Below are 25946 nucleotides of genomic sequence, written 5' to 3'. Positions count from 1 at the left end.
TGTTAGGTTAAGTTCCAGACGAATTACTTGTAGAGACCTCAATTGGGGTTACCGTTTAACACAGGTTGAGCAAGAAACTCACAATTTATCGGAAGACGTGACTTATCACTCATTTTTGTCTACTGTTGCCACTCATTTTTTCGCAACAACAGCGAACAATGTTTCGTTCCCTTTTTGCAATCAAGTCGTACAGGTACACAAGGGCCGGACCGCTTTTTCACGTCGTCTTTCTCCATGGTTTTTCGGCCTTACGATTACGCACCCAGGGCCGAACGGGTCATATAATAAATTTTACCGCAACTTGTAGGAATGCCGTTGTCGATAAGAGCACAGTCACGAACTCTAGTCACGCACTGGAAGAATCGTTTTATTCAACGTCAATATTGTGGTAACAAATATGTCGAAAGTGGTTTGGCGTGGTCAGTCCTCTAATCGACAACGATATTTGTCAGATCTTGTTATCACTTTACTCAAACTTTGTTGCGAAGTCACGAGGCGCAGCCAAGTAAGTCCACAAGATTTTGACCACTGTGATGATGAATATCGTTGTAGATAAGAGTACAGACCAAGAGTGTCGATTTATTAAATTGAATATGGCTGATGAATTTGTTGCGACTCTTGTGGGAATAACTGTTCAATTATATTTCTGGAAATTTCAGGGTCATTGGCTTTTAGTTAAATCCGGTACCATGTATTCTGTGCAGTATATCCACGAATTCATCATAGTGTCACTTTGATCTATCTTTTGGTGATCTGTATTTACACGTAGGAGACGGAGTCACAAGTAAAACTATTCTTGATTCAAATTATGGTTTTCTGGTTTTTACAAGAACCAAATTGAACCGCGCACTCTGCGGGTATTAGGCCTGGTTACTCAGCTGTTTTTAAAAATGGCGGCGCGTAAAGTCGTATCTTAAAAGTCGTATCATAGAAGTCGTATCATAAAGCCAATGAAGGGAGGGTTACTCTTGGGAACACTAATAAATATAAATTGAAGTTTCTAGTAAAAATTTTAAAATGTACATTTTGATATGGCACGTGGTATGTGTTTGGAGCCGGCTTCCTTTTTTTTCCACAAAACTGGTCAACAGCAGTAGTCATTATCTGGTCATGCGCAAACTCCTTTCACGTGCGCCTGGTAGAAATTACTTTGAAAGACTCCCTGAGATATACGGACTATGATGTTTTAGCTCCAATAATGGGTTTAGCGACACTGTTGATCCAGCGATCTGGACTTCGTCTTCTTTCTCGTAATGTAAGATTTACAACCTTGATGTTTAGACCGTAATTTAAGTTTTTGTTAATTTTTACTAAACGAGAATCCTCAGTCACGAAGAAGTGAAAAGCTTACATAATCGTACATCTTTCTCAAACAGTTAGGACTATCGTATCAGAAAGTTATAGAAGTTACAGAACGAGAGAATAAAAAATCAAAATATGGTTTTAAACTGATTATTTTCGTATTTTGATTAATATGGGAAATAATCAATCCAGATTGAGTTCAATATGATATTAGGGAGTACAAGTTGCTCGTATTTGTTTCCTTTGGTTAGTAATTAATCCTGAATCTTACGAACGAATGCTTTTTTTTCGTAGGTGAAGGCTCGGTTTTTTGCCTCTGAAGCAACGGTGAGTGCTCAAGTTTCTCAAGGAGATCGACAGTTTTTTACTTCGTTTTCACCGGGGTTAAAAATGTATATATTTTATTTATTGTATTACAAGGAACAGTCTTTCAAAACTGTCGGTGAAAACGTTCCTTTGAGTTCAACAGTCAGTGGTAACTTTCACAGACTGTTCATTAACCCTCTGACTCCCAGAAGTGATTAACATGTCACTTCTCCCTTCAACATCCATCCATTCACAGACTGTTCATTAACCCTCTGACTCCCAGAAGTGATTAACATGTCACTTCTCCCTTCAACATCCATCCATTCACAGACTGTTCATTAACCCTCTGACTCCCAGAAGTGATTAACATGTCACTTCTCCCTTCAACATCCATCCATTCACAGGCTGTTCATTAACCCTCTGACTCCCAGAAGTGATTAACATGTCACTTCTCCCTTCAACATCCATCCATTCACAGGCTGTTCATTAACCCTCTGACTCCCACAAGTGATTAACATGTCACTTCTCCCTTCAACATCCATCCATTCACAGACTGTTCATTAACCCTCTGACTCCCAGAAGTGATTAACATGTCACTTCTCCCTTCAACATCCATCCATACACAGGCTGTTCATTAACCCTCTGACTCCCAGAAGTGATTAACATGTCACTTCTCCCTTCAACATCCATCCATTCACAGACTGTTCATTAACCCTCTGACTCCCACAAGTGATTAACATGTCACTTCTCCCTTCAACATCCATCCATTCACAGACTGTTCATTAACCCTCTGACTCCCAGAAGTGATTAACATGTCACTTCTCCCTTCAACATCCATCCATTCACAGACTGTTCATTAACCCTCTGACTCCCAGAAGTGATTAACATGTCACTTCTCCCTTCAACATCCATCCATTCACAGACTGTTCATTAACCCTCTGACTCCCAAAAGTGATTAACATGTCACTTCTCCCTTCAACATCCATCCATTCACAGACTGTTCATTAACCCTCTGACTCCCAGAAGTGATTAACATGTCACTTCTCCCTTCAACATCCATCCATTCACAGACTGTTCATTAACCCTCTGACTCCCAGAAGTGATTAACATGTCACTTCTCCCTTCAACATCCATCCATTCTCCAGCAAACAGTTAATGAGAATACTCAAACTTATCTGGTATCTTGATGAAACACCAAGTTCTTATTACTAAAGTAAAGTAATGTTGATTTTCCCCAAAATTTCTCTTGCAAACCTACTGATTGTTTAGGAATGCCAAGCTACTCCAAAAATTATTGTGGTGTTTTAGAGAATAAATTTTCTAAGCATTTACTTAGATCCTATGAAATTGCTAGGTGAGAAATGTTTTAGAGTTGTTGAAAACCTTGCAATTTTATAGTATGCATCTGCTCTGATAATTTGTGCTCTATAGTAAAAAGCCAAAATAATTTTTGGAACTACTTAATTAATATTTCTAAACTAATATTTGATACTCTAAAGAATAATCTTTCAGTAGAAATTCTGTGAAAATATTTGGCTACCTAGCATTTAAACACAGCCTTATCTTTTATTCCCAATGAATGATATTCTCCTGTTACTTTACCCTATTTCCAGCTACTACTAACATTAATTAGCAAAAACTTAAATTTTTTTCCTTTGTGTTCATTCATGAATACAGGCCCTTGAAATTGGGGAATTTTTTATTACTGGATGCCATGCATATTTTCGAAACATTTCTTTTCTACGATCAGCAGTAATGTTGCAATTTGATTGGCCAATTTGCTGTTGTTGATAAGAGCATGAGCAACGCTGCTTGCATCAACTGGTCATGCAATGCCTTTATCACTGAAAGAATCATTTTGTTTGACATCATTATTGTGGTAAAAAAGGAATTGAAAGGGGTTTAGCATGGTCTCTATACAATGATGTTCATCATCACATTGCTCAAAAGTTTTTGCTGATTCACCTGGCTGGGCCGCATGAGTCTGTAGCAAATTTTGACCTCTGTGATAACGAATATCATTGTCGATAAGAGTACAGATCATGCTAAACCACTTTCAATTTGTGAATTGGGCATGGCTGTGTACATTGGGCATACATGTAACATTGTCTCCTTTTTTTGACAGAAGGATGTGTCAAAAATCAGAAATATTGGTATATCTGCCCATATTGACTCTGGAAAAACCACACTCACAGAGAGACTTTTGTTTTATACTGGAAGAATCAGTCAAATGCATGAGGTGAGAACAATGGACTTTGATTTGCCTTTAGAAATGCTTTCAACATTACCAATCTTACTTTGCAGGATGCATCTCACATGTGGACCTTGTAACAATTGAGCTCACAGCAAAGTCTCTGTGACTCAGTAGTAGATCATCAAAGTGGTGAATCTGAAGGTCTGAGATTCTATTCCTCACAAGGATTCTAAATTTTTTTTTAGTGCCATGCTCATGACTAGAGGAAAAAAAAATCTTTAACTAATTGACTTTGATATTTGTTTTAACAGTTCAAAGTTTAATTTCCATGGGTTTTGCATGATTATACAAATAATGATTTTTGCCCTGTGGTTTCCTGTTGAAATCTTTACTGCAGTTTTTTTCCTAAGTGTGTTATGGATCAAAATTTACTTAAAGTTTAAGTGATATCAAACTTCTGTAGGTTGATAGGAATTCTGACAAGACCAAAAAAAATTTTTTTCACTAAATGGATTTTGATACATATTGAAACAGTTCAAAGCCAATTTCCCATGGGTTTTGAGTGATTATACAAATAGTGATTTTTGCCCTGTCTCAACATGTGTTGTGGATTGAAATTTACTAAAAGTTCAAGAGGTGTCAAACTTCCATAGGTTGAAGAGAGTTCTGATAATATCTCTGAAACAAAGACTTAGTTAATATCAAGTTGATGTACAGTTTAAACCACAGCTTCTGCAATCAATTATTTCTAAATAGCAAAGGTTTGACAACTTGCAGTAATAATATTTGATTGTGTTGTCTGATTGTCTGGGTTAGAGTAGGCCTGGAAAGGACTGCTGTTGACATTAAAGATCGATGATTTGACAACCTTGGTGGAAGTCACCACTTGTGTCAAATGATTATGACTTTATGACTTCCACTTGTTATGGATAGTGACTGTAGAAATAAGTATCTAGACATTTTCTGGTAAGAATGTTTTGTCATGCTGAGAAGCATTCCATGGAACATAACAGAACATTTCATTAGGTCATGTAGTCATGATGTAATACCTGTCCAATGAAATAGTTGTGTTGTAAGTTTCTGGAATGTTCTAGAATACTTTGTAAATGTCTATAAGGACTCAGTCCTGTAGTAGAAGTTGTTGTTGTTGGAAGTGAATGGCTGCTTGGAAAGCTATACACAGAGAGAGAGTGCTACTGTGAAGATTGTTTAATTCAAGGAACTTTGGAGAAAACTGTGAGTTTGTGTCAGTGGTGAGGCAAGACATAGAATGTTGTGGGCTTAAGTAAGTTTATTGAGGATAATTACTGTATTTCCTGTTGGACTTGCTCTGCATCAAAAATATTAAAAGTTGTTTAATAAAGTAGTGAAGTCTAAAGGAGTATAGCATTCTTTCTGTTTGTTAGATTATATTGTAACACACTGGTATTGTTAAAACTTGAGTCACTTCTACCAACAACAGTCCTTCAGGGAACCACTCTCACCAGTATGATCAGACTTCTTATGACAAAAAAATGTGAAGATACAAGATACATAATCTCACTGTAGCTCCAAAGCATTAATACAGTAAATCTCAGGGTTTTTTAATACCTTCTTGATGAGAAACAAATTCTTTGCTCAAGAAAATGCATTGATATATCCATGCATTAGATTTGGTTGTTTGGTATTCATCCTTATTTTCTAACCAGGTGCGAGGTAAGGACAATGTAGGAGCCACTATGGATTCCATGGATCTGGAACGACAGCGAGGAATAATCATACAGGTTGGTGTTAAGTAACAGTACTATGATTAATTTAATAAACCACAGTTCAAATGTATATAATCACAGTCATTTATTGATCACTAATGGATTTATTACAAACCAACAAAATGACCAACTCCCAGTTGGCTTGTTATAGCCTTGTAGCTCAGTTGATAGAGCATTGCACTGGTATCCCAGAGGTCATGGGTTAAAATGTATAGGCCTGAATTTTTTACAGGTGTTGTTTTCACCGCTGCTTTATCATTGTGAATTCAAATATATGATTTTCTTCCACATGTAACCATGTTTGAATTTCAGCCTGGATAGAGAGATCCTTTTTCAATCTTTTTAGAACTCCCAAGAAAGTAGAATTCAAGGTCATTTAATTTGCTGTAGTAAATAGAGAAACAAAAATCTCAGGAATATACAGTTTGGATATTGTATACATGGTTGCCATAGCAACGTTAACAAGGCATAGTGAAGATGTTATGTCTTAAATACAGTAGAAATTCTGGTGTTTTAATATGATCTGCATAATGAAATAATATTCTTTGTATATTTCAAGAAGATACAACTGTATATATGTATGTTGTTTTAATCTGCAGCAACATATGTCAATTGGAAAGATACAAACATTAACATTATTGATACACCAGGTGAGTCTATCAACCATTTATTCCCTAACATCAGGATGCATATTCTCCATACTGTTCTTTATACATTTTTTAAGGTACTTTTCTGAACTTGTCACAGCTTTTGTTACAGAGTATCCTACTGTAATCATAAAGGATTTACAGTTTGAATTGTCATCAAAAACAGATTAACATGTAGTTATGATGTTTATGTGTTAAAACTTGAGTCACTTCTACCAACAACAGTCCTTCAGGGAACCACTCTCACCAGTATGATCAGACTTCTTATGACAAACAAATGAGAAGAGACAAGATACATAATCTTATTGTAGCTCACAAGCATTGACCTTTGAACTCCCAGGAGTGATTAACATGTAACTTCTCTCTATAATATCCATACCTCATTCAGCAAAGAGAAAAAGAGAATTCTCAAACTTATCAGGTACAGGTTGTTGTCTTGATCTAACGCCAAATTCTCATAACTAGGTTACAGGGAAATATGTGGCAGCTAGAGGAGAGAATTAACCATCAGATCTTGGGAGTTAAAGGTTTAATTCAATATATGTCAGGGTTTTTTATTCCTTATTGATGAGAAACAAATTATTGGCTCAAGAAAGATGTGTTGATATATCCATGCATTAGATTTGGTTATTTGGTATTCATCCTTATTTTCTAACCAGGTACGAGGTAAGGACAATGTAGGAGCCACTATGGATTCCATGGATCTGGAACGACAGCGAGGAATAACCATACAGGTTGGTATTAAGTAACAGTACTATGATTTATTTAATTAACTACAGTTCAAATGTATGACATTCATATAATCACAGTCATTTATTGATCACTAAATGGATTTATTACAAACCAACAAAATGACCAGTTCCCAGTTGGCTTGTTACAGCCCTGTAACTTAGTTGGTAGAGCACTACACTTATATTGCAGAGGTAATGGGTTCAAATATACAGGCAGGAATTTTTTTCAGGCACTGTTTCACTGCTGCTTAAATAGTGTTCATCATTGTGACTTCAAATGTAAGATATTCATATATATGTAATGAACCACAGTTGAATTTGAGCCTGGCTAGAGAGATCTGTTTTTAATCTTTTTAAAACTCCCAAGAAAGTTAAATTCAAGGTGACATTTGATTTGTTATAGTAAATCAAGAAAAAAAATATTTGGAATATACAATTTGGAGATTGTTTATATGTTTACCATAGAAACAGTGCTACATCTTTCGTAGTATGTTCACAGGGCATAGTGAAGATGCTATGTCCTAGATACAGCAGAAATTTTGGTGTTTAAATATTATTTGCATAATGAAATAATATTCTTTATATATTTCAAGAAGATACAACTGTGTGTTATATGTGTTTTTTTAGTCTGCAGCAACATACTGTATGTCAATTGGAAAGATACAAACATCAACATTATTGACACACCAGGTGAGTCTATCAACCATTTATTCCCTAACATCAGGATGCATATTCTCCATACTGTTCTTTATACATTCCTTAAGGTACTTTTCTGAACTTGTCACAGCTTTGTTACAGAGTATCCCACTGTAATCATAAAGGATTTACAGTTTGAATTGTTATCAAAAACAGATGAACATGTAGTTATGATGTTTATGTGTGTGAAAAGTAAAAGCTCTTGTCAGCAGCATACATGTACACCTGCAGTGTTGTGGGAATATTTATGAGTCCATCTTCAAAGGTTCAAATGTGTGAGGGATTGCCAGTTAGGGGGAGAGGGGTTTTGAAGCTTGGACTTATGTGAGGCTAAAAAACCAAATTATGAGAGTGAAAGGGAAAATTTCTCATTGATTTTTCAAGGTTTTTTTTTCTTTTTATTGTGGCACAATAACAATACTACATTACCTTACATTACTATGTTAAAAAAAGGAAAGAAAAAAATCTATAAATTAGGACAGCAAGCTGTAAGTAATTTATTTAGCACTGTCAGTTTCTTAAGGTAGTGTAGTATTTAGATTTTGAATGGGAAAAAAGTGCCTTTCCTTCTTCGAGCTTTTTTACAGATGAGTTATTAGGTTTCCTAAAATTGTTAAGTGTGCAATAATTGTAGTGTGATCATTTATGTCTTATGGCACTTATTTCTAATTTGAATTTGTGTTGGAAAAATGACTACAGTCCAAGCACTGTGCTTTATTAAAAATGGTTTTGGATAATTGATTATCAATACAAATTTTTACATCAACACCTAAATTCCTTCAGAGAGGAGATCATATCTGGCCGAAATTTGAAAAACAAGTGAAGCCCCTGGGTTTTCTGAAAAAATCCCTGAGAATGATTGAAATTATAAGGTCTACAGAATAGGTGATAGGGGAAAGAATGTGGAAATTTTTTTGTTATAAAAGAGTTAAAATTCTGGTCCTAAAGAAGGAACATTGTAAAAATATATATGGATATAACAAATGAGAAACAGAACAAAATGTTTGCAAAAAATGACCTGAACAGTGTGGCATTAAACATGTCAATTGTGAGGCTACAATTGAATTCCTAGGACTATGGATTGGATTGACACTGAAATTTTCAAGAGTTGACAAGAACAATAGAAAAGATCATCCACTACATTTGAGAAGATGCTTGTTACATATTCATCTGTTTATTTTTTTTTAACTATTACATTTATGTGCTAATTTTTGATATTTGAAAATGACTTGAGGAGGTGAAAAAATTGTTCGTTTCTATTGCTGATTTTTATTCCACAAAGCATATCAAAGGAACTTCCTATTAGAATAAGTGAAAAATTATTTCCCCAGAGCAAAGTTACAACGCACTGCAGCCTTCACCCAATTGCCAATTGGTTTGGAATCTGAGGTGAAAGGAGTCGCTGACCTTGTGCGATGGAAGGCTTATTACTTTGAGGGAAATCATGGGTAAGATTATTCATTCTTGTAACTTCTATTTTTTTTTATTTAGCTGTTTAGCCAATCACAAGGTTAGAAATTCAATAACCCTGATCCAGCTATTCTTAAGACGCCATAACTTGAGCTAAAAATCTCCAAAAAAATATAGTTGAAATATGATAATTGGCTCTTTCATTGTTAAACAACTATTGATGATTTAAATTATTAACTAACAGGTTCAAAGGGGTAGAAGGTGTCACCCCAGAAGACATGGTCAATAAGTGTACAACAAGAAGACAGGAGCTGATAGGTACATGTACAATCTGAGTACTTTTTCAACTTATAGCACTTGTTGTGTGAGTCACTACAATGGCCAATCAGAACAAAGGAAAATATCACAGGGAGCCAATGGGAACTCAACATGAAATGAAGTAAAATTAAGCATTGGAAAATGCTATTGATTAAGTCCTGATTATTTCAAGTTTTGAATTGGATTGGATGAGAGCTCGAGAGAAAGAGGAAAATCTTCTGGGCCAATCTCCCAACAAATGTCAATACAATGCTAGGCTGAGATGAGAATAAAGAAAAATATCAATGAGAGGATTATTAGTTGATCCAATACCAAATTCTTTAATCGTAAGAATTGTCCATCATAAGAATTGTATGGCAGACAGTAACAAGAATTACTTATTAGATTTTTCAGTCAGTGTGTTAAAGTGCTTAACCCTTTAACTCCCAGATCAAATTTGTAATTCTCCTTACTGTCAACCATACAATTCTTATAATGTTAGGTCAGAGAATTTAGTATTGGATCAACTAATTATCCCCAAATTGATATTTTTCTTTATTCTCATCACTATCTGGTTGATATTGCATTGATATTGTAAGGAGAAATTCTGTGTTGGTCACTCATGGGAGTGAAAGGGTTAAGTGAAGAATTCTCCAGTGATTGAAACCTTTAACTCCCAAGATCTGATTGTTAATTCTCCCCTCCAGCGGTGTAACATTTCCTTGTAAATTTGTGGTGAGAACTTGGTGCTAGCAGCTTCTACTTGATAAGTTTGAATATTCTCATCACCTGTTTGCTGGTTAATGTTTGGATATTATAGGGAGAAGTTTCATGGTAATCACTTTGGGGAGTCAGAGGGTTAATGAACACCTTGTAAAAGTTACCACTGACTGTTGAACTCAAAGGAACGTTTTCATCAACAGTTTTCAAAAAGCTGTCATTACTATCTTTTTACTTATGTAGTATTAGGTAGCTGTAGCAACACAACAGCCCCCTTTTTACCGGCAGTTCAATAACAAAGAGTTTGCACCATTCTGCCTGATGCTATTTTTACCGTCTGTTAAGTACTGTGGTTTATAATCATTAGAAACTGTAGCTAATGTGCATGACACTCTTGCGGAGATATTTCTAGAAGAAATACCACCAACGGGGAAACAATTAATTGTAGGTGTTTTGAAAATATTAGGGCTGGTGTATGGATTGATGGATTGAGCTGTATATTCGACAGATTTCCTCTCTCTTTATGTTACGCTGAATTATATGAGCATTTTGAGTGGTTCATGCCCATGATATATAGGAGGACAGACGCACAGATTATATCACCGTCAACGACATTTTGCTTTTTTAACATATAACACAAATACTGTTGATTCTAACAAGACCATTTGTTATTATCAACTCAGTTGATAACGTAAAATTGGCCACCGTTAATAGTTTCAAAGCAGACGTTTCGAGCGTTAGTCCTTCGTCTGAGCGAATGACGAGGGGCTAACGCTCGAAACGTCGGCTTTGAAACTCTTAACGCTGGCCAAGTTACGTTATCAACTTTTGTCAGCTTTGAAACTCTTGAGGGTGGGCAATTCGCGCTATCAACCGTTATCAACAGTTGATTATACCGAATTACCTTGTTATACTCTCCCACCGACGGAACACCACAGTTTCTTTCGAGACTTACGCTTACTAGCTTACCGGCTGGATAAACAGCTGTGAACAGAATGAATTTAAGCACAAGCTTTATTTCTTTGAACTTCGTTTTGTAGAATCCGACATAAACGCCTTGATGAAGATGGCTCTGCGTGAGGTGGTTTTCCTTCCTCTCGGAGTCATGATCGACCAATGGAGATGGAAAGTTTTCAGCGGTAAGATCACTGAGGAGAATTACAATACCGCGTGGTGGGAACTGAGGACTAAGTACCAAGGAATGGAACCTGCTGTGGAAAGGACAGAAAATGACTTTGATCCCTGATGCAAATAACACATTCCAGCTAATACACCATACATCAGGTGGGTATTGTAGCCAGTGGGAGGGAAGTTTATTCTGATCCCTTTCACAGTCGACTGGCGGGGGAAGTGAGGGGAGGCCAGAAGGGGGTGGGGTTAGGAAGCCAATCTCCACCAGACAAGTTGTGATAACAAATGCAAACATCTTTGCATGTATATTTTCCGAAGCCAGTTGTTTGAAAAACGTCAGATAACATCTAAGTATAAACCACACCTGTGAATTGTACTTTCCGCGAGCGCGCTTATTGGCTAGTTTGGAAGTAAATAGTAATTACTATTCACCTCCGAGTTGCTGAGAAAAAAAAATCGCGCTTCAAGAGCTAAATTTCTGAGCATTTTTCGATGTATTGAAAGCAATAAACTAATTTTTTTATATCTGTTTGGTATATGCTAAAACAATTATTCGCCTGATTGTCGTTGGAAGTAACAGATACTTCCTTAGCTGCTTCGCGGCTCGGTAAATATCCACCACTTTTCACCTCCACTTCGGTGAATAATTGTTGATTATTTCGCCATGCACGATCCTGTTGAAATAATCTATGATATGATTTCGAGACCGTATATTTAGTTTAACTGGTTAAATTGCCCCATCGAAACGTGAGGGGAGGAGAGAAGGGCAACGCCTCTCTCCTCAGGGCGGCTTTTGTTATTCGAACCCCCTGGCGTCATTTATTCGTTGTAATTTTCACCGCGGAACCCAAACCTTTAATAACTCGAACTCTCCATAATCCGAAGGAATTCTCGTTTCCCCTCAGGTTGGTAAGTTTTTCAAAAAGGGTTGCTCTTCATAGCTCGAAACATGTCATCAGCGGTGCCTTGTTTGTCGTACATTGTTTGTTGCGCGATGGAAATTTTGAATTCATAATCTGCATGGTTTTTCATTGGACAGATAACAGTTTGTGAGAATAGAAAAACGACAACGAGGAAAGGATGAACTAAAGGGAAACAAGGATGACTGAGAATAAATTGTTTCCTTTTCCAGGCGTTCAATTGGTGAAATGTAGCGGACTGAGGAAAGGAGAGAGGCATGGGTCGGGTCTCATATTGGTCTCCCGCGTTAAGTTATCGCGCTTCGTTTTTCAAGCTAAACGTCGGGAAGACGGCTTGTTCAAGAAACCTTGTGTTGGGTAGAATATTTCTCTGATGAATGTGTCACTGACCAAATTTAATTTTTTTTATTTTTATTGCTCAGGTACTTTATGAGCTACGTGCTACAATTCCAGTTCCACAAGGCCGCCTGTGAGGCAGCCGGACATACGGGACCTTTACATACCTGCTCCATCTACGAGTCTAAAGAAGCGGGAAAGAAGATCGGGTAAATATTGACAAAGATGTGTTACTTTTTGCTGATATGCTTGTTCCTTCAGCTATTGCTGAACCACTGTTGTACTGAGAAGTATGAAAATATTTTTATCTCTTGTGGATGTGATACTTATTTTTCTAATTACGACCAAACTTTGCCTTGTCCGGAGAACGTGAACGATGACGGCTTATTTTTTAAATTTCGATTTGTAATTAAACGCTGTGTTCCATATTCAGTTCCGAGGTAGTTTGGAAAGCGAGAAACGAACTAAATGACTCTAGAGTATAAAATCTAAGTTCATTTTTTTAACCGACGTTTTCCTCGGCGTCACCGTCGTCGTTTCATTCATTTATCAACAAACTATTCACTGGATTATTTTTTACACCTATTAAAGCTCCAAATCGTTTTTAAGAATTCAAATTAGCATAGAAGAGGCCAGAAAAAGCAAAACTCGACAATGATTGGATATCGGGAGACTCTGATTAATTATGTCCCGTTTTGTTCAAAAGTGTCGTCAGGATCAGTTCCAGGAAATTAACCGCCATGCTATGTTATTTGTCCCCCAAAAATTATTTCTTTGATACGTTATTGTTGTTGTTGTTGTTATTATTATTATTATTATTATTATTATTACCATTATTAACAATTATAAATCTCAATTTCATAACCCGCACATGAAGAAAGCAATAAACGTTATGTATCGAATGGCGTTTCCCTCCTTCAATCTATAGGGATATGCTGAAGATGGGAAAAAGCAAGCCTTGGCCGGAAGCTCTCAAAAAACTGACCGGAAGTGAAACACTGGATGTTGGCGCTCTATCGGAATACTTTGAGCCTCTCCGCAAGTGGATGGTGGAACAGAGGAAAGAGCTGGGGTACACTGGACCCGGATGGGACGCAAAGGCTGGAGTATCAGCTGTTCTTCCCACACTGTTCAACACTGTCATGGGTTCTTTGATTGTGACAGTTGTGCTCTTTTGCTAGAGATCTTCAAAAGGCCTGGACCTAGGGCCATAATCATTGCTTTTCATTATCAGCCTTTTTTTCTTTTTTTTTCATTGCAATTGCCTTCGTGGTAAATCAGCAATTGAAATTGTGATTAATTGTTTTTCTTTTTAGGTTATCGATAATCGATAGTGCAAAATAAAGATGTACGTTTTCTATTATGTGACTTGTTTATCTTTATATATGTATATAAATCTCTTTTTATTCAACTTAACTTGCCTAAAGCCATATTTCACAAAGTAAATCAAAGAAATACAGGCGTGGGTCTCTGCTAAAAAAAACAACAACTGCTGATTACAATGGGTTGTTGTAATATAATAGGTGAGAAAAAGCGAAAATTACAATGGATGTGGATGTATTAGTGAAGGACAGTGAGGCAGTAGGTGTGAATATATTGACAAAAGTCTATTGTAGCGGGGAAGCGTCAGATGTTCTTTAGATAAAACTTGTTTTCGTGACGGCATTTGGATATAAGTTCGGATCTTTTATTTGAATATAAATATACAAACTAACACTAGGTTACCTTATGCAACGTTTTACTTCTACCTACACTAAGAAAATAAAATAACAAATAACCTGATTTACTAGAATTCCGTGCAACAGATGATGTAGATATATACAACACGTTTAACGCCATGACTTGAATGCATATTTAATCTGTTTTCCAGATAGACGAATATTTGGATGTAAAGATGTGTAGATGTGTAAATGTGATTCGACTGAAAATAAATAAATAATACAAATATCTCGTACAAAAATAATAACAATAAACGACACAGCTACATAAAATAGAAACGAACTTACATTGTGTGGCGTAACCAGGTCCGGTAGCTAGAACTCTTATAAAAAGTAACACGACGCTAGAAAAAACTAACGCAAACACTGACTTAGTTGAAAACAACTAGCAATAAGAATTATCTAGCGAAAACAAAGCTTGTATTGGCGAGAGATAAAACACCACCGGTGTTATGTAATTCTTACACAACCACAAGCCAAACGCGACCTTTACTGAATCGAAACAGAACATCACAACGGTGGTTCAATTGAAAGAAAAAATTTAAAATCATTTTGCAGTTACTTGACAATAACGAAAAATGCACATTCTAGTTGCTACAGATATGATAGATATAAAAGGGGGTTAGGAAGATATTTATTATATCTCTGAGTTCAAATTGATGGGGAAGATTTCGATTTAAACAAACTATCATATTAAGTGGGCTGTACAGTGAATAACGGCCCACTAAATTAAGCAATCATAACACCTGTACTAACTGAGGGATATCAGTAATACCCTTTATCATTGGTTGAAACTCACGCCGGTATCAAGGAGGGCAGAGGAAGTACATCACTCAAAAACGTCTAAACTAGAAATCTTGGAAACAAGCTACGGCTTAGCGTCGGTTTCACGGGAAAGATTGAGTTGGTGGTGAATTGAAATGAAATTACAGCATATGTGCTTGGATTCTGCGTTGGATCTGTGGCCACCCGGTCATTCTGAGCTCAGATTTTTCGCTCCTCGGATCGGGTGTGCGGAAATGGAGTGTGCAGCCTTGTCCTTCTTCTAAGAGTAGTAAACCTAGAAATGGATAAGTAAGTGAGGTATTTATTGAGAACAATATCAAAAATATTCCCATACAAACTCCTATAATTTCACCACGACTCTCATTTCGCAAGATAATAATCTCATAGCTGGAGCTTGGGCCAAGGAATCTTAGCTCCCAGTCTCTCCTTCACATTTGGTCAGTGAGACTGGTAACCAGACTGCTTAGGTTGACTTGAAACATGGCTGTTGCTCGAGTTGGATGCAGGTGATCTCTACCGTAAAAGACTTATTTGACGTTTCTAAGCAAGCGATTCTTTTCAAGGTAAATTCACTCTTGAAACATACACTTTCTCAGCTCAATTCCTGCAACTACTAGCGAGGAAACTGGTGTTTTTAGAGAAAAATCGTGAAAACTTGTGGCTTTATGCTTCCGTCAGCACTTCCTGTTTGTTTTCGTATTTTTGAATTGTAGCTCTGAGTTATACTTGATTCCTCTATATTTTTCAACGTTGATTCACGGGTTATCTCCCGTTTTAGTGAATTCAATCGGCCAAATACCAGGGCTGAAAAATCATCGGAAATTTCTCGATTGTTAGCAAATAGTTTAAGCCCGCCGGGCGATCGTGATACTCAAAGCATTTGCTGAATGCTATATGATATTTTAGTACTTTTGATTTAAAATAAATGCCCAGCAGCCGGGCACGGTCTCAAATAAATGAAATGCCCTACAGTACGAAATTTTTATAGATTTTCCTCGGAAAAGTTCTTTCAAACTTCTCAGGAATACCTATAGAAATGTCAAGTGATTCCAAACTTAATTTGCTCGGTTGTGGACACGCTTCTGATCAGACTGTCGAGCACGGTCTCGAATGCTCGGCAGTTAGAAATTTTCACCTTAATGTCACTGAAATGTTCTTTAAACTTCTAAAGAGTATTAAATATTTATTAACCCTTTACACCCTAAAGTCATTATGCATATTCTCCATACTGTTCTTTACACATTTCCCAAGGTGCTGACAAGGAGAATTTGTTTACCAATCAAAAGCTTCTTTTGTTGGGCATCATTTCCTTAATTCTCATGACCTTAAGATGTAATTCAGGGGTGATATTGTAAGGAGAAATTAGATGCTAATCATTCTTAGGGTTTAAAGGATCATGAAATGCCAAGCAATTCCAAAAATTAATTTGTTTTTTTAAAAGATAAATTAAATTTTCCAAACTTGTGAAGACTACAATGTACTATAATATTTATATGTATAAGTATGGTACATGTAAGCTTGACCACTACTGAAAAACACAAATTTTGAATATACTCAACTAGTTTGTATGAATTTTTCAGTGGGATTTTGGTAAAAATTTTTAACTGTGGGGCATTAAGTCCATTTGAGACTGTTCTGTGCAGTCTGATCAAAGGCTTGCAATTTTTAAGTCTTGACAATCAGGCAACATCATGATATGCTCAACCATCCAGTGAAAAGATCTGCTAAATTTTCTGACTACCAGGGCAGACTATTACAGACAGTGCACGGCTATGAGGCATTTAGTCACAGTGTTTAAAATAATGACAGATTTGTTACAGTTAATTCTTTTGCAATGTCATTTGTATGAATAAGAAGTATTTCCTCATAGGAGACATGTCTTCATGGCTTCTGCCACTCCATCAAATCCTTCTACCAAAGAGACCTCTAATTATGCTCAGCTCTGTCGCCTTCTTGTCAATGTTGGATCATGTGTGTTAAGGGAGATCTTTGACAGGGTATGTCCACCAGGAAACCTTCACACAGTTCTGGCTCATCCTCAGAACCAAGCAAAATTACAAACACTTTTAAAGAAGAGAGTCCTGAGTATCTCCCAGTGGCAAAAACTTTATCCTGTTGTCAAATTCTCAGTGTCCTCAGGGAACTTTGACACCTCCCTTCTGCTACTTCTGTTGAGGAATATCTTTGGCCTGCCTCTCCCTACAAGTAACTGGGATAAACTTCCTCTGATAACAGACACCTCTCCAGAGGCTGACATCACCCGAATCAAGGTCTTAAGAGATAGAGTTTGCAGTCATGCTACCACTGCTTCAGTTGATGATTCAACTTTCAGTTCTTACTGGAATGACATTAAAGACACCTTTCTGCGTATTGGAGGCGCTCGCTATCAGGATTACATTCATGAAATGACACTTGATTGTGTGGATGCTGATCTCGAAGGAGACTACCAAGAGCTTCTGAGTAAGTGGTTGAAGGATGAAGACTGCATCACAGACAAATCAAATGAGGAAAAAATTGTGAAAAAGCCCAGGAAGGAAGGAAATATGGAGGATTCCTTGGACATTTCTGAACAAAATTCATGGGAGAGAGGTGTGTGTAATTTTTTGTCTAATGTAAGTCATACTGGATCATCCAATGAAATGAATTTCCTGCAGATTTTGTTTAAAAGTCATAATTATGCACGATTAAAGTTGTGCATTTTTATTCCCTTGATAAATGTATGTCAACTGTATCCATAATGTACCTTTTTTCTTCATCTTTCTTAGCTTTTGATTTCCACTTGGGTAAGCTAATTAATTGTTACATACTAATGATTGAAAAAAAAAACTACAACCTTCTTTTTCAGAGACAGTAATAAAGGTAGTGAAAAATGGATCAGCACAGACTGGCAATAGCAGCCCACCAGAGCTCAGTATCAAACTTTTAAAGTTAAGTGATCTTCCAACCATCACTAATCCTTGGAAAACTGTTGAACTGCCAGTTGATATTCTTTTATTAACAGTGGAGGATTGTGAGTTCTTAAGCTGCTTTGCCTACCTGAAGGAACCCTCTAAGAGTTACCACATCAGTACTGGCTATGTGTACTTTGGGTGCATGGGTGATGATCAAGGGAAGAAAATGAAAATTGCATTGATGAGGTGCTCCAAAGGTCCTGATGTTCCTGGGGGTTCTTTGTCTGTATCAAAAGATGCCATATTAATACTGAGACCCAAGGCTATTTTTTCTGTTGGTGCCTGCAGTGGTTTGAACAGCAAAAAGGTCAAGGTAGGAGATGTGGTTGTTTCAGCAAAGCTGATAACAGCTGCACACAAAACTCCCCCCAGCAGAGATATTGGTATCCTGATCAAACATGTGGCTGATGGGTGGAAGGCACCTTTACAGAATGCTGATGAATATGCTGCCAAAGTACACTGTGATGGAGTGGTCCTGAGTATCTCAGAGGTGAACAGAGATATGATTAGGAAACATCCTGAAGCAATTGCAGTTGAAATGGAAGGTGGAGGTGAGAATCATAATAATTCAAATAATTGATGAGCCAAGCACTTTTGCACTTGTAGCAAATGTTTTAAAAAACACTGCTCTGGTATTGTCTCTGCTGGTCCAAGAAATAGCATATACCATATAACATGCCAAATATGCAGGAATTATATATTGTGTATTAATTTATAGTGATTTCATGTTTGGCTGGGGTAGGAGGATTTTTTTGCAGGTGAAGGTGCCTGAGACTTCTTCTGGATAAGTAAATTAAATGTGCTCCATCAGGATGTCATGAATTTTTTTCAAAATTTGTCATCTGAAAAATGTATAAATTATGTTGTTTAATAGTTTGAGAGTTGAGGAATAGTATCACAGTCCCTGTTAACCCTGAAACTCCCATGAGTGACCAAGACAGAATTTCTCCATACAGTATCAATATGATATCAAGCTGACAAGTAATGGGAAAAGAGAAAATGTCAATTAGGGGATAATTGACTGATCCAAAACTAAATTTTCCTAACTGACATCATAGGAATTGTATGAAATACATTAAAGAGAATTTCTTAAAGAGATCTTAGGAGTGAAAGGGTTAACTCTAACTAACAATAGTTTGTCTTTTGAGAAATGTTGAAAGTTACTAATGAGACAAGTTGAAGCCTGAAGAATAATTTTACAGTCTCAATGTACAATTTTTTGAATTACTAGTTGAAAAAAATTAGGTTTTGGTACTAATTATTGCATCTTTTTGGTATGTGCATGTTGACAAACAGGTGGAGTGTGAATCTTTGTGAGCTTTGACTGAAAAATTATTATTTTTAAGGATGCTGAGAAAATAAGCTTAATATATAGATAACAGACATGAATGTTTTTTTTATTCAGGAGTGTATACAGCAGCCTATGATTTAAAGACAGAATGGGTGGTAGTCAAGGGCATCAAAGACTTCGCAGATGAAACGCAGTCTTCAAGCAAGAAATGGAATCAAATTGCCTGTGTGATGGCAGCATCTGTTGTGGCCAACATTTTGAATAATCCAGTCATATTTCAAGATTGGCCTCACTTTAATTCAGGTATTGCTTCCTGTCTCAATCTTGTCTTTTTACAAGGATAGGTCTGACTTAGATCTAAGTTCCCACAGCATATTCTTTTATGGATTATAAATCAAGATGATTTATTTAGTGATTGTTCACAAATTGGAAATTAAGTCACCCATATTTTGAGTTAACATTCCAGTAGCTTAAACAAGGCCTCTTAACCCTTTAACTCCCAAGATCTTGTTGACAATTCTCCTTACTGTCTGTCAAATGATTCTCATTATGTTAGTTTGGAGAATGTGGTATCAGATCAACTAGTAATCCCATAATTATTATTTTTCTTTATTCTCATCACTTGTCTGCATGATATTGTATAGATATGGTAAGAAGAAATTCTGTCTTGGTCACTCATGGGAGTGGTGGGAGAAAAAAACTTGTAGTTTAATTGAGTGATATAATGATGAATAACAATTCGCTCCATGAGCCTGGTGAACTGGCCTGTATTCTATAGTTAGCTTGGTTTATGTAACTCCACCAAAATATGGAGAATTCAGAGGCTAATGACGTCTGCAGGGCGTGAAATTAACCTTTTTTTTCTGATAGCCACTTGGCTCCTAAATTCTTCAAAGTGGTAGCCAATTCAAAAAAAGTTGGTCGCCATTTTCAAAGACAAACAAAATCTTTCTTTACGCTGTCAGTGTTCTAGATTAAGACCCTCCAAAATTAAGTTAGGGAAAAGATCTTTAATGTGCTACAAAGTGGACACTAGGATGGATGATATACAACGTTCAGGCTCATCTAAATCCAAGATGGCGTCTAGTTATCGATCGAGATGCATGTGCTACGTTTTGGAAACAAAGTTAACGAGGAAGTTTGCCGCGGATTTATCTTTGCAAATCTTTTTAATTCACTATATCTCTTGGTAAGGTTATGATGACACGTTCTAGTCGCCAATTTGGCGACTAACTTTCAGGATTTGGTCGCCAAAGTGAAAAATTTAGGCGCATTGGCGCCTGTATTAGGCGCAATTTCACGCCATGCGCCGTCTGCCAAAGTGATTTGAAGTGATTTGATTTATGTCCCAATAAGCGACAAATCAAATTGTTTTAAACTAAAAAAAATATATTTATCCAGTACTACATGTGTGACTTTATTTTGATGGTGAAACTATTGGAAGGGATAGGGAAGTGATAAATGCCAGCAAACATGGTTATGGTTTTGTTTTTTTTTTCTTTTTAACCCTTTATGGAACCTGACATATGATTAGTTCGAAGTGAATGAATCAGATGGTAAGTAAATTTCTTTAGTAAATTGTTTAAAGAGACAACATTCATTTTTTGTTTATTATTTCATGTAGGTGCCAATGAATTATCCTCTCAAGGTAAGTCCAACATGTTTTGATGAGTGTAATAATGGTGGACATGTGATTGGTAATGATAAACAGTGAACTTATATGCCACTATTTTAACTCTCATAATCAGATATTGTAATCAAATGTGGATCCAGGATTTTTTGAGAGAAGAGGGTCACAATTTTTCTTTAGAAAACACAGAAATTTTGGTTTTTTTTCTGAAACCACAATAGGCTGAGACTTATATCTAGAAAAGCAATTGTTAAATGCTTCGTATTAAATGGTAATATGTAATCGTGTTGTTTCATGAATTTGAGTGTCAGACAAGTGGATCCGATGGGGGTGGGGCCAGGACCTCTTGAAGAAGGGGGCCTTCCTCCCCAAACCACCACCGATTTTTAACCATTATAGCTCCATGAGTTGGGACTCTGATATCCAATCCTGGAATTGTTTCTCTGTCAGACATTAGACTTTGAAATTTACATTCAAGACTAAGCCTCTAAGGTTTAGAACTATGTGTGGTACTTATGTGCCTTTAGTTTGTTATGCTTTTTTCATCAATAAGAGTAGGACCAATGAAGCCTAAGATCTTTTTCTTCAACGCTTGTGTGTTGATTGACCTGCCCTCAAAACAGTTAAGCCCTGTGGAGTATGAGTGAAAGTACTTAAACTGCTATTCTCGTGTTCATATTATTGATTAAATATGTTTCTTTTTTATATTTTAGCCGTAAGTGCCTACACTTCAGCTTTAAAGACTTCCATCATAGGCCAAACGGAGTTCCAACCCAAACTGCTTGCATCTCGCACGATTTCCGACGCGAAAACAGACGAAATATTCACGAATCTTCTCATACAACATGGAAGAAAAGCCCTGATCAAGAATGACGAGACATATAATTCAAGGAGAAAAGTGCTTGAGTACTACGGGAAAGTCAGCGGTACTTCAGTCAAGCACTGCAGTGAAATATTTCTTGGCACGATTGATGATCAGGAGTGTGCTAATTCTATTCTTGTCGTTGGAAAAGCAGGGATTGGGAAATCCCTGTTTTGCCAAAAAGTGATTCGAGATTGGGCCAACAACAAATTATTTCAAGCACGAGAAGACACTGAAATCCCCAATTTAAAATTTGTGTATTTGCTTACTTTCCGTCAATTGAATTTGCTTGAAAATAACTGTATGACTTTAAGAGAAATCTTAAATTGTTGTTCGGCACTGGATGACAAATGTAACATTGATTACTCTACATTTGAGTTCATTGTACAGCATCCCAAGGAAGTTATGATCATCCTCGACGGCTATGATGAGTATTCAAAGCAAGACTACATCACTGGAAACGTAGAAGAACAGCATCCCAATGACGCTAGACGTGAAATGCCGGTAGCCGCATTATGTTCAAAACTCATCAAAGGAAAAATCTTGAAAGAGGCTATCGTCATGATTACCTCGCGACCTGATGAATCAAACAAGATGGGAGGAATCCGTTTTAAAAAATACGTGGAAATTGCGGGATTTTCGTCAGAACAAGTGAAAGAGTACATTGAGAAATACTTCAAGAAAAACGAAAATATGAAGAACGCTGTACTTAAACATGTCACGAACAATGAGAACCTTGTCAGTTTTGCTCATATTCCTATGCTGTGTTATCTGTTGTGCTTTGAGATGGAGTATACCCTTTCTGAATCAGAATATCCTGATGACCTTCCTGTCTCAACAACCGACATTTACACCAAACTTGTTGATATCTTTGAACTTAAACACTGCGCCGAGTCAGAATACAGACAGAAAGAAATTCCTGAGCACTTCAAGCCCCCTCCTGTCATCAAGAACACATTAGAGAAATTATCAGAGCTAGCGGCTAAACTGTTGGTTGAAGGAAAGCCAACTTTTGATGAAAGCGAGATGGAAGACGATTTTGAAGCGGAAGAAGTCAGCAAACTTAAAGGTAGCGGTCTTGTTTACTGTGGTCAGTCTTTTAGGACTGCACTGATTACAACCACGAAGCACTTTAGCTTCACACATCTAACCGTCCAAGAATTCTTGGCTGCTCGTTGGTTTGTTAAGGAAAATTGTGTTCCAGACGAAGAATGCTCTGAAATGGTTTTCCAATTCATGGCTGGTGTGTTGTCAAATGAAGGAAACGAGGAACTGATGGAAAAATTATTAGATTCACCCTTTATGCATCGTAATCTTAAAATGAGGTGTCTGAATGAGTATCAAAACAAAGAATTTGCCAAAAAATTCATCAGGAATAATCCGCAAGCCTTTTGTAATTCAGACGGCGTCATGGCTTTTAAGGATTTTTCTGATGTGGACGGCATTGGAGTATCATTTGTGTTGGACATTATCAGTGAACTAAATAAAGAGGAAGCTGGAGAGGCACAATGCAAATGTTCTGATAAGTTCGTCACAGTTCAGAAGTTAGAACTTTGGAGATCACAGCTAACACTGTCTGGAATACAACGAGTCTGTAATTCACTGAACAATGAACACTGTCTTGTGTGTGAACTGAACTTAGTCTACATTTACTCGACTGATGAATGTGTTGATGTTATTAGTAGATTAGTAGTAAGGAAGTTAACCACATTAACTATAGAGACCACTGGGATCACTGATACCAGTGTGGCCAGTCTGTGTGAAGCTTTACAGCATCCAAGCTGTAAGCTAACCACACTAAATCTGCGGGGTAGTTCTATCACTGATACCAGTGTTGCCAGTCTATGTGAAGCTTTACAGCATCCAAGCTGTAAGCTAACCTCACTAAATCTGGGGATTAGTTCTATGACTGATATCGGTGTTGTCCGTCTATGTGAAGCTTTACAGCATCCAAGCTGTAAGCTAAACACACTAACTCTAACGCAGAATCACATTACTGATACCGGTATTACCATTCTATTTGAAGCTTTACAGCATCCAAGCTGTAAGCTAACCACACTAAATCTGGGGAATAGTTTTACCTCTGATACCAGTGTTGCCAGTCTATGTAGAGCTTTAAAGCATTCAAGCCTTAAGTTAACCACATTAAATCTGCCTTCGTTTCTTAGTTCCGAACGTCGTGCAATTCTTAAAGCTATAACTCAGAGACACCAACCAGCTTTAAACCTGTCTTTTGAGGATCTTCCAAATCTTTATAGTTTCATCAATTTTTAGTAGATTTTTATATTTAAACAAAATAAATAGTTGCAAGTCAAATCTTAATTTTGGGTCAAAGAGACTTACCAGGTAGACGAAGTATTTTTAATCACCAGAGTGAAAAACAACGCTTAATGTAAATAGAACCGCAAATATTTTGTAATAAAGGTTTTTTTTTTTACTAGCGACATTGTTTATTGTACTTGGTTTGTGTGTGTAGACCTCTCGAGTGGTGACAAGTAAGACTTGGGGTCGGGGGAGGGTGGGAGGGTAATCTTCTGAGAGGCTACTGGGCATCTAAGGAAGCTTTCGGACAAGAACATTTAGTTAAAGTTTCTCGAGGTAAGAAAAAAGAGGAAAATGTCTTCCCGTTCACCCGATTCTGCCGATTACATCCTTCTAAGTACTGCCAAAAAAGAGATGATTTTCTTTTTTTTTTTTTTTTTTTCAATTAGCAACAACTTTTCGTTTTAACTGTCCGCCATTACACTGTACCGATCAATGCAAAAGTTTGTCATCCTCGTTTAAGTTGTTCAGCTTTGTTAGGTTAAGTACCAGACGAATTACGTGAAGAGACCTGGATCGAGATAAAGATTAGGAGGTTAAATTTCCCACTTGAGAACCCAGCTTATGTAGCATGCACCACCGGTTTTAACCTTTTTGGAGTAAGTTGCCGTGCTGTATCCAAGCTCAGATTAGTTCACAAATTGGACATTTAATCTCTGGTTTCACAAATTAATATCTCGAGTCAGCTCTGTTAGTGCCGCTCGACAAAGACGCAAAATGGTGATGGGAACAGATTAAACGGAAAAATTTGTGTTTTTTTTTAATTGAGGTGGTATGTTTGGCGTTTTACAAAAACGGTGAACTTAATACTGAGTAAGTTTGCAATAACAGTTCTTCTGAGAACCTCATGGCCACTATTGGAGACAGAAAAGTCAGTGCTATACTCGCTAAAATAAGAGACAGCCAAACGCCGCTGATCTCGCCAATTAAATCTCCCCAGAAAAAAACAGTCAGCCTCCAAACGTTCCATTGTGAAGGCACGCACTAAACGAGCCAGTGCAGAATTAAACGACGACTTGCTTTCGTCAAAACTAGCTTCCAAAAAGTACTAAGAGTTACCAAACGACCACGACATGCCTTTGTAAAAACCAACTCCTAAGCGTCTTAAGACGGAAGCGAGTTTCAACAACCTGCTGACCACAATTGCCTACATGGAGACACGGCGCACAAAAACAAAGAAATTCTTTTTTGTTCTTGTATGGAGGCTTTAAAGGAAGGAAAAGGGAATCAAAGTCGTCTGTCAAAACTGTACGAAGAGCATTATCAGTCAAAACCTCCGATACGAACAACAGTTTTGAGACACCTTATAAGACTGATTCATAAAGAAAACTCTTTCAAATTCAATCACAAAAACTATTTTTAAACATTGGCAATAGCTTTTGGAAAAAAATGATGGTAGCTTTTGCAGTCATATTCATGGCTGTTATTGAAAAACAGCTATAAACTGGCTACAAGCCCACAGAAACCATTTCTTTGGAAAAGATACATTGATGACATTTTTGTGTGTGGACCATTCCCGAAACCGAAAGCAACAACTTCATTGAGTTTGCTAACTAATTCCGCGCCACCTTTAGATTCACGAATGAACAGTCATCAAAAAAAAAAAATCGTTTTTCTCGATACTGAAGTGTTTTAAGGACCGAGGTTTACCGATAGCAAAATCGTTGATGTTTAAACATATTACAAGCCGACAGAAACGTTCCAAGATACACACAGTTATCTTCATGCCACCTTCTCAGTGTTAACCTTTTACACCATAACATCAGTATACATATTCTCCACACTGTTCTCTATACATTTCCTAAGGTGCTGACAAAGGAGAATTAGTTAAATGATCCAGAATTAGCTTAATGATCCAGAGATTCTGTGGTTGTTGATCATTTCCATAATTCTCATGACCTTAGTGCGTGACTAAAGGGTAATATTGTAATGAGAAATTAGATTTCGT

The 25946-nt window shown here is 36.9% G+C and overlaps 4 protein-coding genes across 4 annotated transcripts in view; all 4 read left to right on the top strand.

Moving 5' to 3' along the window:
* The first annotated feature begins 255 nt into the window (after positions 1 to 255).
* Positions 256 to 13801, top strand: LOC149043479 (elongation factor G, mitochondrial-like). The gene is made up of 5 exons (XM_089210291.1): positions 256 to 1255; positions 1597 to 1629; positions 3734 to 3847; positions 12525 to 12647; positions 13367 to 13801. Exons 1-4 carry the CDS (start codon positions 1199 to 1201, stop codon positions 12573 to 12575), a joined length of 255 nt encoding a protein of 84 aa, XP_089066417.1. The 5' UTR covers positions 256 to 1198; the 3' UTR covers positions 12576 to 12647; positions 13367 to 13801.
* The window catches only part of LOC113685519 (elongation factor G, mitochondrial), a 119543-nt gene continuing 98623 nt past the window's right edge, over positions 5027 to 25946 (top strand). The window contains exons 1-2 of the mRNA XM_089210274.1: positions 5027 to 5087; positions 6857 to 6931. Of these exons, the coding sequence (XP_089066400.1) occupies positions 6887 to 6931 (45 nt within the window). The 5' untranslated portion in view covers positions 5027 to 5087; positions 6857 to 6886. The remainder of the gene's footprint in view (positions 5088 to 6856; positions 6932 to 25946) is intronic.
* On the top strand, positions 7842 to 11332 carry LOC149043480 (elongation factor G, mitochondrial-like). The gene is made up of 4 exons (XM_089209933.1): positions 7842 to 7948; positions 8956 to 9072; positions 9279 to 9352; positions 11092 to 11332. The coding sequence occupies exons 1-4, from the start codon at positions 7842 to 7844 to the stop codon at positions 11295 to 11297; spliced, it is 504 nt and encodes a 167-aa protein (XP_089066059.1). The 3' UTR covers positions 11298 to 11332.
* Positions 15367 to 24120, top strand: LOC149043478 (uncharacterized). The gene is made up of 6 exons (XM_089210264.1): positions 15367 to 15505; positions 16813 to 17531; positions 17788 to 18444; positions 19299 to 19487; positions 20809 to 20832; positions 21528 to 24120. The coding sequence occupies exons 2-6, from the start codon at positions 16826 to 16828 to the stop codon at positions 23948 to 23950; spliced, it is 3999 nt and encodes a 1332-aa protein (XP_089066390.1). The 5' UTR covers positions 15367 to 15505; positions 16813 to 16825; the 3' UTR covers positions 23951 to 24120.

The sequence above is a fragment of the Pocillopora damicornis genome, chromosome 6 (assembly GCF_964200805.1).
Source record: "Pocillopora damicornis chromosome 6, jaPocDami1.2, whole genome shotgun sequence".
Lineage (NCBI taxonomy): Eukaryota > Metazoa > Cnidaria > Anthozoa > Scleractinia > Pocilloporidae > Pocillopora > Pocillopora damicornis.
Note: the sequence above shows the minus strand (reverse complement) of the source record. Positions and strands in the feature narration are given on the sequence as shown.